This window comes from Lolium rigidum, chromosome 7 (assembly GCF_022539505.1).
Source record: "Lolium rigidum isolate FL_2022 chromosome 7, APGP_CSIRO_Lrig_0.1, whole genome shotgun sequence".
In the NCBI taxonomy this organism is placed as follows: domain Eukaryota; kingdom Viridiplantae; phylum Streptophyta; class Magnoliopsida; order Poales; family Poaceae; genus Lolium; species Lolium rigidum.
The window spans coordinates 109,954,832-109,969,593 of record NC_061514.1 but is presented as its reverse complement, the minus strand read 5'-3'; the positions used below and the strand labels follow the sequence as shown (position 1 = coordinate 109,969,593).

The window sequence follows — 14,762 nt, the reverse complement described above, 5'->3', positions numbered from 1 at the left end:
TCATGATTCACTTGGTCTAGAGTAGAACAAGATCATCAAATCTAGCCTAGAGCAATGAAAGCTAGATAGCATCCCTCATGATTAGTTGCTAGTGCTAACAAATAAAATTGACTACTCTAGATGGGAACTTGTGAAATGAAATGACTTTGAAAACCTTGGAATGATGAGTCATTCTATTGAAAGATTTTGAAGGTGAATGTGACTTGTGAATGACATGGTGAACTTTACAAAAGCTGATGGTTGGGTTCGGATGCGATACCATTCCAATTTTGCAAGTACCCCCACAATACCCGATTATGGGTAAGGGCTTAACTAGAAGTTTATGTATCTTAGTATGGGTTCCCTCTAAACAAGCGTCATCGGGGTTAGGCTGGAGGCTGCCTCTACAACAAAAGAAATGATGAGAAATGACGTGAAACGAGGTGAATGTCCGGCCCAAGCCTCGTGCGGTTCCCGAGTCGACGGTTTGTCTTCACTCGGGAAGCCAAGCTCATGGGGAGAGATGCCTATACTAGGGTATGTAAGTGAAAGGTTATGGTTGGTAGTCCGCACACGGAGTGTGATAAATCAGGGCCGATTAACCACGACGGATTATTGCAAATGTTGTGGCACAAGTGTACGATCTCTGCAGAGTGTAGAACTATTCGAATAGCCGCGTCCACGGTTATGGACGGTTGGAAAGGCCATACTTGTTCCGTCATCGGACCATTTTCAAAAATGTGACATATGACTTGTGACTTGAACTTGAAGGGTGAATGGTGAATTTGACATGAATCACAACGAGTTGTGGGAATGACACTAATGTTCCCACTTGAGTTAGTTAGCAAATGAAGAGGCTTTTACTAAATGTTTGTGAACTAAAATTGGCTTTATGCAAATAAACCTAGAGCTTAGCACCCCCTTACTATAGTAATAGTGCTTGCATTAGTATTAGTTTGCGAGTACTTTAAAAGTACTCATGGCTTTGTCCCTGGCTATTCAAATGGCCAGACTATGTAGAGGAACAGCAGTACGAGGAAGATGGACAGCAGGACGTCTACGACAACTAGGACCACTCCTGACGTCAACAGTTGCCTGTGGAACAGATGGACCACAACCGCTACTACTTCGCTTCCGCTATGTGTTTTGTAATATGATCTCTAGATCCATTATGTTGTATTAAGACTGGATCATGTGATCCCTCTATTGTAAGACGATTATGGTATGTAATGAATGATGTGTTGTGATGTCAATCTATTATGTCTCGCAAAAACAATATTCCTGGGATTGCGAGGAATGGCATAATAGGCATCTGGACTTAAACATCCGGGTGTTGACACGTGCACACGAGTAGGTACAGTCACGCACAACACACGGGTACAGTTGAACACACATGCGAGTACAGGTACATTCACGCACACGAGCAGGTACAGTCGTGCACACGAGCAGGTACAGTCACGCACAAACACACGATTACAGTTGAACACACAGGCTAGTACAAGTACAGTCACGCACACGAGCAGGTACAGTCGTGCACACGAGCAGGTACAGTCACGCACAACACACGAGTACAGTTGAACACACGAACGAGTACAAGTACAGTCACGCATACGAGGAGGTACAAATGTGCATACGAGCAGGTACAGTCGTGAACACAAGCAAGTACATGTACAGAAGTACAGTGGCGCACACGAGCAGGTACAGTCGCGCGTAAGTGCAGGTACAGTCCCGCACACGGGCGAGTACAGTTAGCGAGTAAAGGGAAAAATTGCATCAAATACACTAAAAACAGAAATACTTATCAGTTGAAACACGAGTACAGTTAGGTACACACCACAGGTACAATCATAATATTATATAATATTATTGGAAGTACGGAAAAAATATCTTCAAACCTATCAACATGGGATCTAGTTTTGGAGATCTCGACGCGAGGATCTCAAAAGTGAAAACGGTTCGCAATTTGGAGTTATGGTTCTCAAGATATTTCATTTTGAAAAAACGAATCTAGAAGAAAAATGGAAAAACTGACACAACCCAGTCTTCTCTCTCCTCCCCATCCCCACCTTGCTTCCCCTTGCGACACGTGGCGAGCAGGGAGACCACTTCCCAGAGATTTTTTGGCGTTTCCTATATGCCGACCAGGTCGGCGCCTGCACCGCGCCGCACACCCCCGCGCGCGGTGTGGGCCGGCCCGGTTAGGCGATTTTCCCTATTTCTCTTTTTTTTTTCTTTTTTCCTTTCCTTTTCTTTTCCGTTTTCTGTTTTCTTTTTTCCCTTTTCTGTTTTCTTTTCTGTTTTTCTTTTTTTATCTCTCGTTTTATTTTTCTGTTTAAAAATAATTTTCGAAAATTTTTAAATTTGAAAAATGTTCAAGTTTGACAAAATTTGAACGAATTTCGAACTTTGAACAAAATTTCATTCTTGAACGAATTTTCAAATTTGAACGAATTTTAAATTTTGAACGAATTTTAAATTTGAACGAATTTTAAATTTGAACGAATTTCGATATTGGAATAAAATTTTAATCTTGAACGAATTTCCAAATTTTGGACGAATTTCAAAATTTGAACAAATTCAAATTTTGAAAGTTTTTTGAATTTTGAACAATTTTTACATTTTGGACGATTTTCAAATTTTGAACGAATTTAAAATGAAACATTTTTAAAATCTGTAGACAGAAAAAAAAACCTGTAAAATGTTATTTTTTAAAAATAAAACTATAAACAGAAAAAGGAAAAAAAATAAGAAAACGAAAAAGAAAAAGAAAAAGAGGTTACCTAATGGGCTGCGGCCCAGTTACAGCCGCCGGGTCGGAGGGGTGTGCGGTGCCCCGTACCTACCGACCCGGTCGGCATATAGCAGCTCCCGATTTTTTGGTACCATAATGCACCACTTGTCGCGTGCGGAGGAGTTGTCTTCCCTTCGCGAAGGTCGGACTTTTTCTAGAGTTTTCGAAAGCAGCACAGTTGTATATGTTGGGCCTGTTGGCGTGAAGTAGGTCCAATACTAGCCAGCCCAACCTGGTATGAGCTGACGCCTGAGAAGAAGATGCAATCCAATCCTCCTCTGTCCCCTCCGAGCGTCCCCGCTCACCGCCGGCCGGGAGCTCGTTGCGGCGCGGCAAAGCCAAATCTACCTCTCTCCCTTCCTTCCGAGTCCTCACCTACCAACGCGGTTCTAAATCCCTACTATGGTCTAGCACGATGCCGTATATAGCTGCCGCCGTGCCGTACCTTAACGCCACCGCCGACGTCTCCATCCTGCATCTCACCCCGGCATCTCCGTTCCCGGTCTTCCTCTGCGGGACATCGCGTCCCCGCTGTCTCCGCCCTGCCCGCTGTCTTTGCCTATTGGGTTTTGAGGTATGAGGTTGTTTGCATTCAGCGGTTAGTAGTTAAATCTCACTGACCATCACAATTTATGGGTGTGCCGGTGCACACAGGAACCACCATCTAGATCCGAACCTAGATATTAGCCTGTGAACTGTACGAAATAGGTGATTCTGCTTTGCCGTGGCATGATTTTCTGCTTGTTGGGTACATTCTAATTTCACTAGGGTTGCTGTTAAAAGTGTTGGAAATATATGGGGAAACATGCTGTATTTCGATCTGCGTTAGTGTTCCAAGTGTGTTCGCATGACGGTCGTCTGTTGTATCTTCTCTTTTTAGCTTTTAGGGTAGTTTTGTGGCAGGTTAAAATCCATATAAAGTTCGTTTCAGGTGGACTTCACAATCCTTTCTGCACATCACAGAGTTTTGCTCTATCTGATAATAGAATTTTTTTCTCGAATCCTTGCTCACACTCTTTGTTCATTGATTGGGAATAAGTTGTTGGGAAGATAAACGCCTAATTTACTTTGTACTTTTAGCATTAGAAGATTGCACTGCCTATTCATTTTAACGCATGCCTGTGACTTCTGGTAAATCCTCTTGAACACTGACTACACTGTTGTGCAAAACGGTGAAATTTATTATTTTGAATTAGATCAGTTCAGATGATACATGATTCTGTTCCGTGTGTATATATGTCATTCTTCTTTCTAATTTAGTATATACTCATTCATATTTTTAACCTACAGTTTTGGTTCTAGTTAATTCTGGAGTTCAAGAATTAGGAACCATGAGCTACTGCCAAGCTACCACATGCAAGCCTCGTGGTGGGCTCACTTTGGACAAGCCATTAGGTCTTGGGAGAACGTGCAAATTACTTCCTTTACATTCTGCATGGCAAAGTTCTTCTAGATCTTGCAAGCTGCAAGAGAAAGTATATCCAAAGCTTCTTGTTGCTGCTTGCCATAAAAGGCTTGGTCCTGTATGTGCCTCAAGCGGAAAGGAAAACCTGGGTTCTGCCAATGACGTAAGTAGCCTTTGCAGCTTTCTTATGTTTGATCATTTCTTCTATTTTTGCAGCACACTTGTATTGAGAACTTGTGATTTTGGTACAGCTTACCAAATTTCTCAAATTTGATTTGGCTCGGTGGAAACCTGTTATTGATGTTGAAGGGAAACTTTAGTTCCAGGAAATCAGCTACAGGAAATATGGATACCATGTAAAATGGAGCGTGTTAACTCTTAACCCTGTTCTGGCTAAAATTCATGGATCAGGCAACTCATATGATAGACAAAAGGCATAGTACATTAAGGCTGTTAAGCACAATTGCTCTTTGGAACCATCTACGAAACTTATTGTCGCTTTTTTACAGCAATTCTCTATGGAATCTTTGAACAAAGCAATGGATGGAGCGAAAAAGCAATGGTCCATACAAGGCTTGTTGATGGAGCAACTGTCGAAGATCACTGGACAAGGGTCTGGTGGAAATGGTGGAAATAATAACCGTTATGGAGGCAGCGGTGGTGGTTCTGGTGGCCCAGATGACGAATCTTTTACGGATTCATTGTATGAAATGGTCCAAGTTTTATTAGCAACCATCGCTTTTGTACTGATGGTAATTGCATTGCTTCATTCTTCCCTGTCATTGCCCTTCATTCTGAAATGCTTTATGTTTATAACGATAATTTTGTGCAGACTTCTCAATATCTTACAGTGACTAGATATACCATGTTAACCGAGCACTTTGGCTATTTCATGTGCAACCTTTTTGCTGTTTATTTGTAGCCATGGGTGATTGTACAAATAAATGAAGATGACATGATATTTATTTTTGAGCACCCATTTCTTCTTATGCACTTAGCTGACTCTGAAGGGATGAGGCACGTAATAGAAGTACAGGATAGTGAGATTTCCATTCTCCGTTAGTGACAAAAAGATCGGTGTAGTTCCTGTTTTGTCAAAGATCTCACTGTTTCTTCATGACAGCTGTTTCTTTATTTCCCATAAATATTAATCCATGTGGACTAACTTATAAGTTCCAGAAAATGAAAGTACCCTTCATAGTAGAGAAGCTTACTGGGGATGTTTATGATTTAGTGATTTACCATTAGTAAACATGTGATATATTGTTGTGTGGTCATCTTCATTATTAAAGCTCTTATAAATACCTGCATCTGCCAAAGACAAGCCTTCTGCACAAATCCTTTTCACCATACGTCCATAACACACATAACATGAGCGTGTTCATATTCTTGCTGACTGTGAACGTTAAGGACCCCCCACATATGCTTTCTAACTCATGGTTGCTTTGTTCTGCAGTATGTCCATATAATCAGGGGAGAGGAGTTGTACCGCCTTGCTAGAGACTACACCAAATATCTTGCTACTGGTAAGAGAACATCCCGGCTGAAGCGTGCCATGCTTAACTGGCGTGAATTCTCAGATGGCATCACGAAGAAGGACAGCACACAAGATGATGTGTATGGAAGCCCAGTTGGTTCTGAACCCGTGTGGTGGCAGCAGCCCCAGAAGCTGGTTCATAATCTTGGGAACCTTTTCAAAAGCAACATCCGTCCACAAGCACAGGAATCTTGAGCCTGGCATGCCATGTTCGTGTTCAAATTTTCACCTCAGAGAACTTCTCGTTTTAATCATGTATAGGCCACTGCTAAGTACATTGACACAACTAGACGGTTAGCTGTTGTTTCTGCTGGATGGTGATTCTCAGTTAGTGTAGTGAAATTCATGTGCTGCCTATGGTTTGTATTGACTAACATGAGGGAAAGGAGTTGTTGTGGTCAGTTTTGTACGTCATAATGCCGCTGCTATGATTGCCTGCTCGTCAATGGTTTGTAGGTGGCAATTTGAATGCTGAATCTGATGGATCAAAACTACGAAGGTCCAAGTACTAGTAAATCATCTATAAAAGACGTTGTGTTCTTAATTTAAGCATTGTGGGCTAGTATCCAAAATTTAGTATCCAGTTTCCTTTGTTAGTGTTGTTTGCTCTCCCCTGGGTCATGGACTCGTGGTAAGTTCAGTTCTTCTACCAGCTTGGTTAGACCTGAAAGATAACCTTTTCCCAGCTGGTTCATCCATTTGGTGTCTATATATCTATATATCAGATTTTTTTTGTACGGGCAATAGATCAGATTGTTGCTTAGCTCCATTCATCATTTTGCAGACACGATGAATAAGTCACATTAACTACTCTATATAGTACTCGCTCCGTTCCATAATTCTCGTGGTGATATGGAACGGATGGAGTATCTGTAAGTATATCTGTCAATACATTTTTCTGATGAGCCATTTAGGCGCGTCTGGATGGTGCTTTGATTAGGAAAGAACACATGACTAACCCAGTGGTTCACGTTATCGAATACTAATAAACTTGTTAACAGGAAGGAACAAACTGCAGCTTTGGCTTGTGTCAATCAAACTGCTGATAAACAGCAGACTAGTGCCCTTAACACCGCGATTTCCGGGTGCAATGATGCGGCCGAAAGCCAGGACGACGACCAGACGCAGTTAGCTGATGGAGCCCCAGACTAGTCAAACAAATCGCCCCATTTGCGTAGCGGAGGCACGTAGTAGCAGTAGGCTTTGCGACTCAAGGTGGACATGATTAGCCACTGCTGCTGCACGAATGTAGTTTCCTGAACTGCAGTGCCTAACAAGATTCTGCTCATCCTCCGACAGTGCCCAAGCCGACACGAGTGTAGGTAGGTCGTCGACCTCCCTTCCATGCCCAGCCCAGATGCTTTGTGTTTCTGAGAAATGCTTTGTTGAGAGTTGAGGCACAGCACGGCCAAAAATAATTGAGGCTTAATTTGCTGATAACACGGAAGAGACAGTTCACTAGTGCACCGTCAACCCGTCACGCCCCTTGTTTATATAATGGCTTAACTACTTGAACTTGATTAGTATCTTCATTCCTTAATTTCAGGTAGCTGATGATCTTGAATTAGTTTATCAAAGGTTCTGGAGGCACTTGCTCAGTCCAGAGGACCGTTTCAGGTAAGACCGCAGGCTCGGACTGGCTGGTGCCCGGGCTATCATATTTGATTCATATAAATGCATTCGAAGTTACGTAATCGATGATACACACGCGTAAAACCCAGTCAATGAAAGAATGCCTGAAAGAGGGATGAAAAGAGCCCAAAACCAGGAGATGACATGATCAGAAGATTCAGAACCCGGGAAATAGTGAAGCGACGGAACAGATAAAAACCCATTATTTCGTTGTCACTAGCGTAAGAATTTTTTTGGAACTGCACGTAGAAAAGTTCGATCGGCGGTGGAAGCGCGTGGACCCCGTCCGTCTGGACTTATGCATGGCGAATTATTCCCGTCGCCGTCGCCGCCGCGGTGGAGAGGCGGCACGGCGGGTCAGGCCGCGGACTGAGACGGGCACGACAGCGGCCGCCGACTCCTCAGAAATCTCTGCTGTAGACGAGCGCTACAGCCTACAGATGAAGAACACCATCATCTGTATTTGTAGATGACGGAGATATGAAAGCTGTCGTCAGAAAGCAAAGCACTGCAATGTCGCGGTTGGGGCGCTGCTCGGCCACGTGCGGTGAACCGCAGCAGCCGTGCGAGTTAAGAAATGAGGCGTGAGACGTTTCTCGTCAAAAGATTGTAGCGCGCAGTCGCGGTGCTGTCAGAGAGCTGGTCGAAGAAGGCGGCAGCTGCAACTGCAAGCCTGCGAGACTATCGAAGGACTCCTTGTCTCCTTCATTCAAAAGAATTTTGTAAATTTTATAGGATTTGGATCATAGAAAAATCTCCCATCACTCCAACCTTCTTTTACGGTTTCTTTGGTTTTATTGTGCAAGCAAAAGTTTCTGAATCCAAAAGTCCTATGGTTTTCTAATGGGATTTTCTAGTTCTCAGCTAGCTGAGAACTAAGTTTATGCTTAGTTAAGTTCTACATTGTTAGATTTACTTCGTGATTCGTGCTAGTTATCAGTTGCAACATGAGTTGCAATTGAGATTTGATGACATTATTTAGGTGAGAAGTCGACTAAGAAATGGCCACACCCTTTTCTAATCTGTAAAATGGAAGAGGATGTGTCATTCCAATCGCACAGTTTTCCTTTTCCCACGTTATGAAAATCCTGCAAATAAAAGAAGCCCTAAATCCGTGACTCGTAAAAAGACACTGTTGCGTGAATGGTGTGGCTTTAATCCCTTTCGTCCTTGGAATGTTCATTGCATAAGATTTTGAATCTGCTGCACATGTGCAAAACCAAAGGGAAAAAAGACGGCCTATCGGACGCTCTTATGGCGCGGCCCGGGAAAAACCCGACTTGTTGCCACCCTCTTCTCATCTGGTCCGGCCTACATGCTTCCGCCGAAGGAAGCTGGTGGTGGATGACGGTGTCAACTTCTTGCCTCCTTTAACTGTAAGAAGTACACACGGTCCGATCCACAGCCTCTAGGTTGTGGTCATGCCAATGCACCGAGAGGGGCTACATGGGGGTGGGGTGCACCATTCACACGGACATCTAGTCGCAGGGCCCGCGAGTCTGATATGGCGGTGTCGAGGCCTCACTGCGGTCGGGTAGGTATGGATCATGCTAGCATGTGTCTATCTTGGCGGTGTCTGACGAGGGATTAACTCGTCAATGTCTACGTATTGCAGACTTAGGATTTCGTAAAAAGTAGAGGGCAAGTAGATCTCAAAGGTTCAGCCAGACAAAGGTGCTCAATTTAATATTACGGTGGCTAGGTTACAATAGTTTCGGTCCCTTCTGTCTCCCTCAGCTTCACCTTTATATAGGAGGCGAAACCGATGCTTTTCCGTGTCGTACAAGTTACAAACTATCGAGTCGTATTGGGCTTTTCCTATATTGACATAAGTTTCCTATAATAACTCTACTTTCCTAATCCAAAATCTTCTAACCTTCTGGGCCTCCAAAGTTTCGAGTCCATGGGATTCCTGCTTTCCTGTGGACCTAGGGTACTCATTCGACATGCCTGGTAGGCATACCTATGTCAGTAGCCCCCGAGAATTTGCTTGAATCGTAGAGTCGAATAAAATCTCCGTCGTGCATCTGTTTAATAAAACTTTCGAGTTACATTCAAATTTTACTCAATATCTATTTTACACAGGAATAATGGTAAATGAGGCTGGTTCATCTGATGGATCGGGTACCAGTTAATTGCTCTTGTGGCAAATCCGCATAAACCTACTTCAAGCTCAAGTCCCTGGACTCGAACCTGGAATACTGGTGTAATTCGATACGTGCCGCTTCAGGACTTACCGTGAATCAAATTCCAGCTTATTTCATCGAGTACCCAACACGTCCGTTGGGATTTTTCTTCACATCTGTTGATGTGGATAAAATGGGAGAGCGCATTCATGTACGATGCCACGCCACACAGGATGGATCCTGGGCTCTTACTTTCGTGATCCCTTTTACGAGTCACGGCATTCAGAGCTTTTATCGCGACGGACGCGCTCTGAGAATATATTGTCGAGTTCCTTTGTGCGGCTGATGGAATTCTTTATTTCTTCTGGTTGACATATTATATAGAATAATATCTTGATCTCTATGTCAGTGTCTACACAACAATTCCTTAACTTTGGGTTTGTATTCGACCGACGGGGTCGTGGTGGAGGACATCGGAGTGTTGGTCTCAAGGATATGGTCGAGAATCCGCGAGATAGCTGCAGCATGCAATGACGATAGAATCTGGTCATAAACTTTTGTCCAAGATCACTTCATGTCCAATTGATATGGATTGAAGAAGGTGTGGTGGTGACTAGAAGTGGGGCGGTGAGGTTTTCAACCTTCTTTCGATGTCTTCAACGATGTTGCCGGGCATTCAGCTCGCTCGGCCCATGGATTCAACAACGAGAAGTAAACGAGGAAACATAGAGTTGAAAATTCCAAGTTGGGTCGTTGATTGGATTGGTCAATTGCACATATGAGAAATGATCAACTCTTGAAGATTCTTCAGTTGTGTACTTCAAACACGAAGACTATCACAAAATAAAGTATATAAGTAAAAAAGCTTGGTTATAGAATAACCGAATCATGTGGAGACGGTGATGTATCTTGAAGTTCACACTCTTGCGAGTGTTATTTTCCATGGAGCAGTGTGGAGGCACAAGTCTCCCCCAAACGCCACAAAGGTCTCACCATATTTTCCTAGAGCCTTCCCAAAAAAATGGAAGTCCTTGATCCACTAAGGGACCTTTGAGGGCGGCCACAAACCTATATAAGATTGGGGCTATCTCCACAACTTAATTGGAGGATCCCAAAAAATCGCCACGAAGATCTCTTAAGTTTTAGGAATCTCCACAACCTAATTGGAGGCCCCAAGAACACCACTAACTCACAAAGCCATCTAGGGTCCCAAAAAAGCAAGAGAAACAAGCTCCCGAAGAGATATACTCACGAACTTTCACCTCCACGTATCACCACGGAGAAATCAAACCAGTGCATCGTACCAAATGCAATGGCAAGAACCCCACTCTCAAATTCCACCAAATCTACAAAATCTATTGGAGGAATAAATCAAGAGGAGAATAACAAATTTCTCCAATATTTAGATCTAGAGGATTCCCTCACAAAAGGGCGATTTAATTGGTAGGATAGGATATCTATATCTCCTCTCTCTTTTTCTCAAATGGGAGCAAAAAATCATGGAGACAATAGAGAGAAAGAAAACCCAAGGATGGTCAACAATGGGGCACGGACGAGTTGTGCCATATTGGGTACCATTTGGGAAGAAATCCCCTTAAATAGGTACTTCGAAAATCCAACCGTTAGGTGCAGAAAATGTAGGACCGGAACTTCCATCCCTTTGGGGTGTAGTATTGGCCATGAAGAAAACCATCCCAACGGTCAAATAGAGAATGGGAGTGAGCGAAAGTAGGGTCATACTATCTGTGGCTAGTAGTACTGGCCAACTTCCGAAAACCCGTAAAATGCTCCAAGTATCCCTTCTGCAACCCCAAAGCAATTTTTCTGGAACTTGCCCGGAAGTACGGTGGTACTACCGGACAACTTCCGACCATCCAAGCTGGGAAAGAGGAAATGGTCAGCAACCAAGCTGCCTGGCGATAGTACCGGCCCGCATGGCTGGAACTTCTAGCCTCCAATTTGTCCAGAAATCTGTTTACAAAAAGTGCAATATATATCTAGAGTTTGGAAACTCGAATTGAAGTGAAACCAATTTTGTTGGAAAGATAATGACAAGAGCTACCTCACAAAATTATTTCATGAAAATATTAAGAACAACGATAAGTGGGGGTAGATTTCATGCCAATTTTGTTTGAAAAATAACGACAAGAGTTTGGAAAATCAATTTTTTTTAAATAATAAGATGATGACATTTTTTACCACACCAAGATGCAATGCCTTTCTTGATTGCGCTTGATTGATTAAGTCTTGCGGATTGCTCCCCATACTTCAATATGTGAGAGTATTTCGTGTGGCATATCTTCATATATCCATGAACACCATATGGATGGCAAGCTTCAAGTACATGATCTCTTCGAGATGACTCATCTTCGTAAGGGTACATTCCCCTAAGTATGTTTTTGGTAATTAATGACAATCCTCTATGGACTAATGTTTTTATTGTGTTTATATAAAGGAATGTTCCATAGGTATTGCTTGTAGTCCATGTGTTGGATTCAAGTGTGGATGCCATGAAGATTGATATATATACCTTTGGTATTGGCATCAAGATCATCGATTTGAAGAGAATAATATGATATGATCAAGAAGAAAAAATGTAGATGGAGTTCTTGTGTGGAACTCAAGTTAGCCATGCTCTATCTTACCTTTGAATGATTTAGATATTATGATAGAGCATGAAGAGATACAAGGTTGACCAAGACTAAGAGTGAAGATTGAATTCGAGTTGGTCAACACATGAAGCATAAAGATTGTACCACTTTGGATCATGTGATCTTGTAGGCGGTAAGCCTTGTCAATTATGCTTCATGAGCTAACCCACTATATATGTGCATTTGTGTTGTCTATATGGGTTAGGTATCTTGTCATGGGCATGCATCAAGAGTATGATCTTATATAGCCCATGAGAGGATGTCATCAAGGTTTAGAAGGGCAAGTTCAAGATGAGCATATCGAAGATATCATGCTTTAAGCTTGCGGTCCATTTGGTGACAATGGACATGTGAATATGTGTCTCAATGAAGCTATCCCATCGTGGTATCTGGCCCGACATGCCAAGTAGGATACCGAAAATTGGTACATGTCGGGTTCAGCGCCGGGTTGGCTCGATTTTGGCCCAAACGGTCATATTTTGAGGGGCTATAAAAGGGGCTTCTTCCCCATTATTTTTAGGGTTCTTTGGCACGTTTTTACCACCATTGTTGACCTTTTTGAGCTTGCTTCCCCTCCCATTCCTCCCATGATTCTTTCATATTATTGAGGGATTTGGAAGAGGAGATCTAGATCTACAACCTCCACCAATAAATTCCTCCTCTAAGTGAGGGGAACTCTTGGGATCTAGATCTTGAAGTCATTTGTTGATTTCCACCTTGTTCTTCCTCTCTAGTTCCTCCATAGAATTTGTTTCTTTGGTGGGATTTGAGCACTTTTCTTGATGTTCTTGCTTTGCATCCTTGCATAGTGTTGAGCTCTCCAATGCGATTAGTTCGAGTGAGAGACCGTGAGCTTGTTACTCTTGGAGGGGTGACATCCTAGTTGGCTTGGCCGTTGGTGCTCCGGTGACCTCTTCGTGGAATACTGTGAAGAGGCCCGGGCTTCTCCTTCGTGGAGCTTGTGAAGTGGTTGTGGAGCTTGCCATCTCCGGAGTGGAGAAAATGCTACCATAAGGGAAATGCATTTGTCCTTCATGGTATTGGCTTGGAGAATAAGGTGAGCCTTCATGGAGTTTGGGAGACCTTCGTGGTAGCCCGCATCTCTCCAACGTGACGTACTTCACCTTGTCTGGGGGAACACGGGATTACATCTTTGTCTCCGCGTGCCTCGGTTATCTCTATACCTGAGTTTACTTTCCTTGTGATAGCCATCGTGCTTGAAGTACATATATCTTCCTATCACTTGTGCCACATATATCTTATGCCTATCTTGCTTATCTTAGTTGTTGTTGTTGCACTTAGTTGAGCTTAGCATATTTAGGTTTTGCGCTTGTAAAATATACGTTACTTTAATTCCGCATTCTTACAAGCCAAATCCGTAATAGTTTTTAAAACGCCTATTCACCCCCTCTAGGCGACATCTCGTCCTTTCAATCTTGAGTTTCCATTTCATTTCTTCTTTCTCCGTCCTTTGCTATGGATAACGTGTATCTTCAATTCATCTTCAAGAAATACTTTCCACTTGATCTTCTACATTTTCTTCCCTCTTGCAACTATGAAGCCAACATATAGTTCAAACTTTGCGTATGGATAAATCCTATAAGTGAAACTCAATGCAAGCATTAGTTCATATGGATTTTCATTAATTACCAAATCCACACAGGAGCTCCACGCACGTTCACGCACCGTGTACTTCCCCCTCGTTGTTGGTCGTCAGATCGACGAACACCTGCGTGGGCCACTGATGACCCACAAGTATAGGGGATCGCAACAGTCTTCGCGGGAAGTAAAACCCAATTTATTGATTCGACACAAGGGGAGACAAAGAATACTTGTAAGCCTTAACAGCGGAGTTGTCAATTCAGCTGCACTCGGAAACGAGACTTGCTCGCAAGAGTTTATCGAGTAGTAACAGTTTTATAGCGATAGCAGTAGTAAAATAATAGCAGCAGAGTAACAAAGACAGCGAATAGTGATTATAGTAAACAGCAGGATTAAAATACTGTAGGCACGGGGATGGATGAACGGGCGTTGCATGGATGAGAGAAACTCATGTAACAATCAAAGCAGGGCATTTGCAGATAATAATAAAATGGTATCCAAGTACTAATCAATCAATAGGCATGTGTTCCATATATAGTCGTACGTGCTCGCAATGAGAAACTTGCACAACATCTTTTGTCCTACCAGCCGGTGGCAGCCGGGCCTCTAGGGAATCTACTGGAAATTAAGGTACTCCTTTTAATAGAGTACCGGAGCAAAGCATTAACACTCCATGAACACATGTGATCCTCATATCACCGCCTTCCCCTTCGGTTGTCCCAATTTCGTCACTTTGGGGCCTCGGGTTCCGGACAACAATACGTGTATACAACTTGCAGGTAAGATCATAAAGCAATGAATATCATCATGAATTGATAACATGTTCAGATCTGAGATCATGGCACTCGGGCCCTAGTGACAAGCATTAAGCATAACAAGTTGCAACAATATCATAAAAGTACCAATTACGGACACTAGGCACTATGCCCTAACAATCTTATGCTATTACATGACCAATCTCATCCAATCCCTACCATCCCCTTCAGCCTACAGCGGGGGAATTACTCACACATGGATGGGGGAAACATGGCTGGTCGAT

The 14,762-nt window shown here is 42.9% G+C and overlaps 1 protein-coding gene across 2 annotated transcripts; it reads left to right on the top strand.

Annotated features, from left to right (window-relative positions):
* Nucleotides 1–3,042: 3,042 nt before the first annotated feature.
* LOC124677028 lies at nt 3,043–6,261 on the top strand. 2 transcript variants are annotated; one of them, XM_047213030.1, is made up of 4 exons: nt 3,043–3,272; nt 4,061–4,338; nt 4,685–4,927; nt 5,632–6,261. In XM_047213030.1, exons 2-4 carry the CDS (start codon nt 4,102–4,104, stop codon nt 5,905–5,907), a joined length of 756 nt encoding a protein of 251 aa, XP_047068986.1. In that variant the 5' UTR covers nt 3,043–3,272; nt 4,061–4,101; the 3' UTR covers nt 5,908–6,261. The 2 variants fall into 2 exon arrangements, with proteins under 2 accessions (XP_047068986.1, XP_047068985.1); XM_047213029.1 differs by lacking the exon at nt 3,043–3,272 and adding an exon at nt 3,323–3,368.
* The last annotated feature ends 8,501 nt before the right edge of the window (nt 6,262–14,762 follow it).

What these genes read in the sequence shown, in the direction of transcription:
- LOC124677028 (XM_047213029.1), top strand. Translation starts at nt 3,347, where the DNA reads ATGAGGTTGTTTGCATTCAGCG. An exon ending in GAGGTTGTTTGCATTCAGCG is followed by an intron (nt 3,369 to 4,060) that starts GTTAGTAGTTAA and finishes TTTAACCTACAG; the next exon opens with TTTTGGTTCTAGTTAATTCT. An exon ending in ACCTGGGTTCTGCCAATGAC is followed by an intron (nt 4,339 to 4,684) that starts GTAAGTAGCCTT and finishes GCTTTTTTACAG; the next exon opens with CAATTCTCTATGGAATCTTT.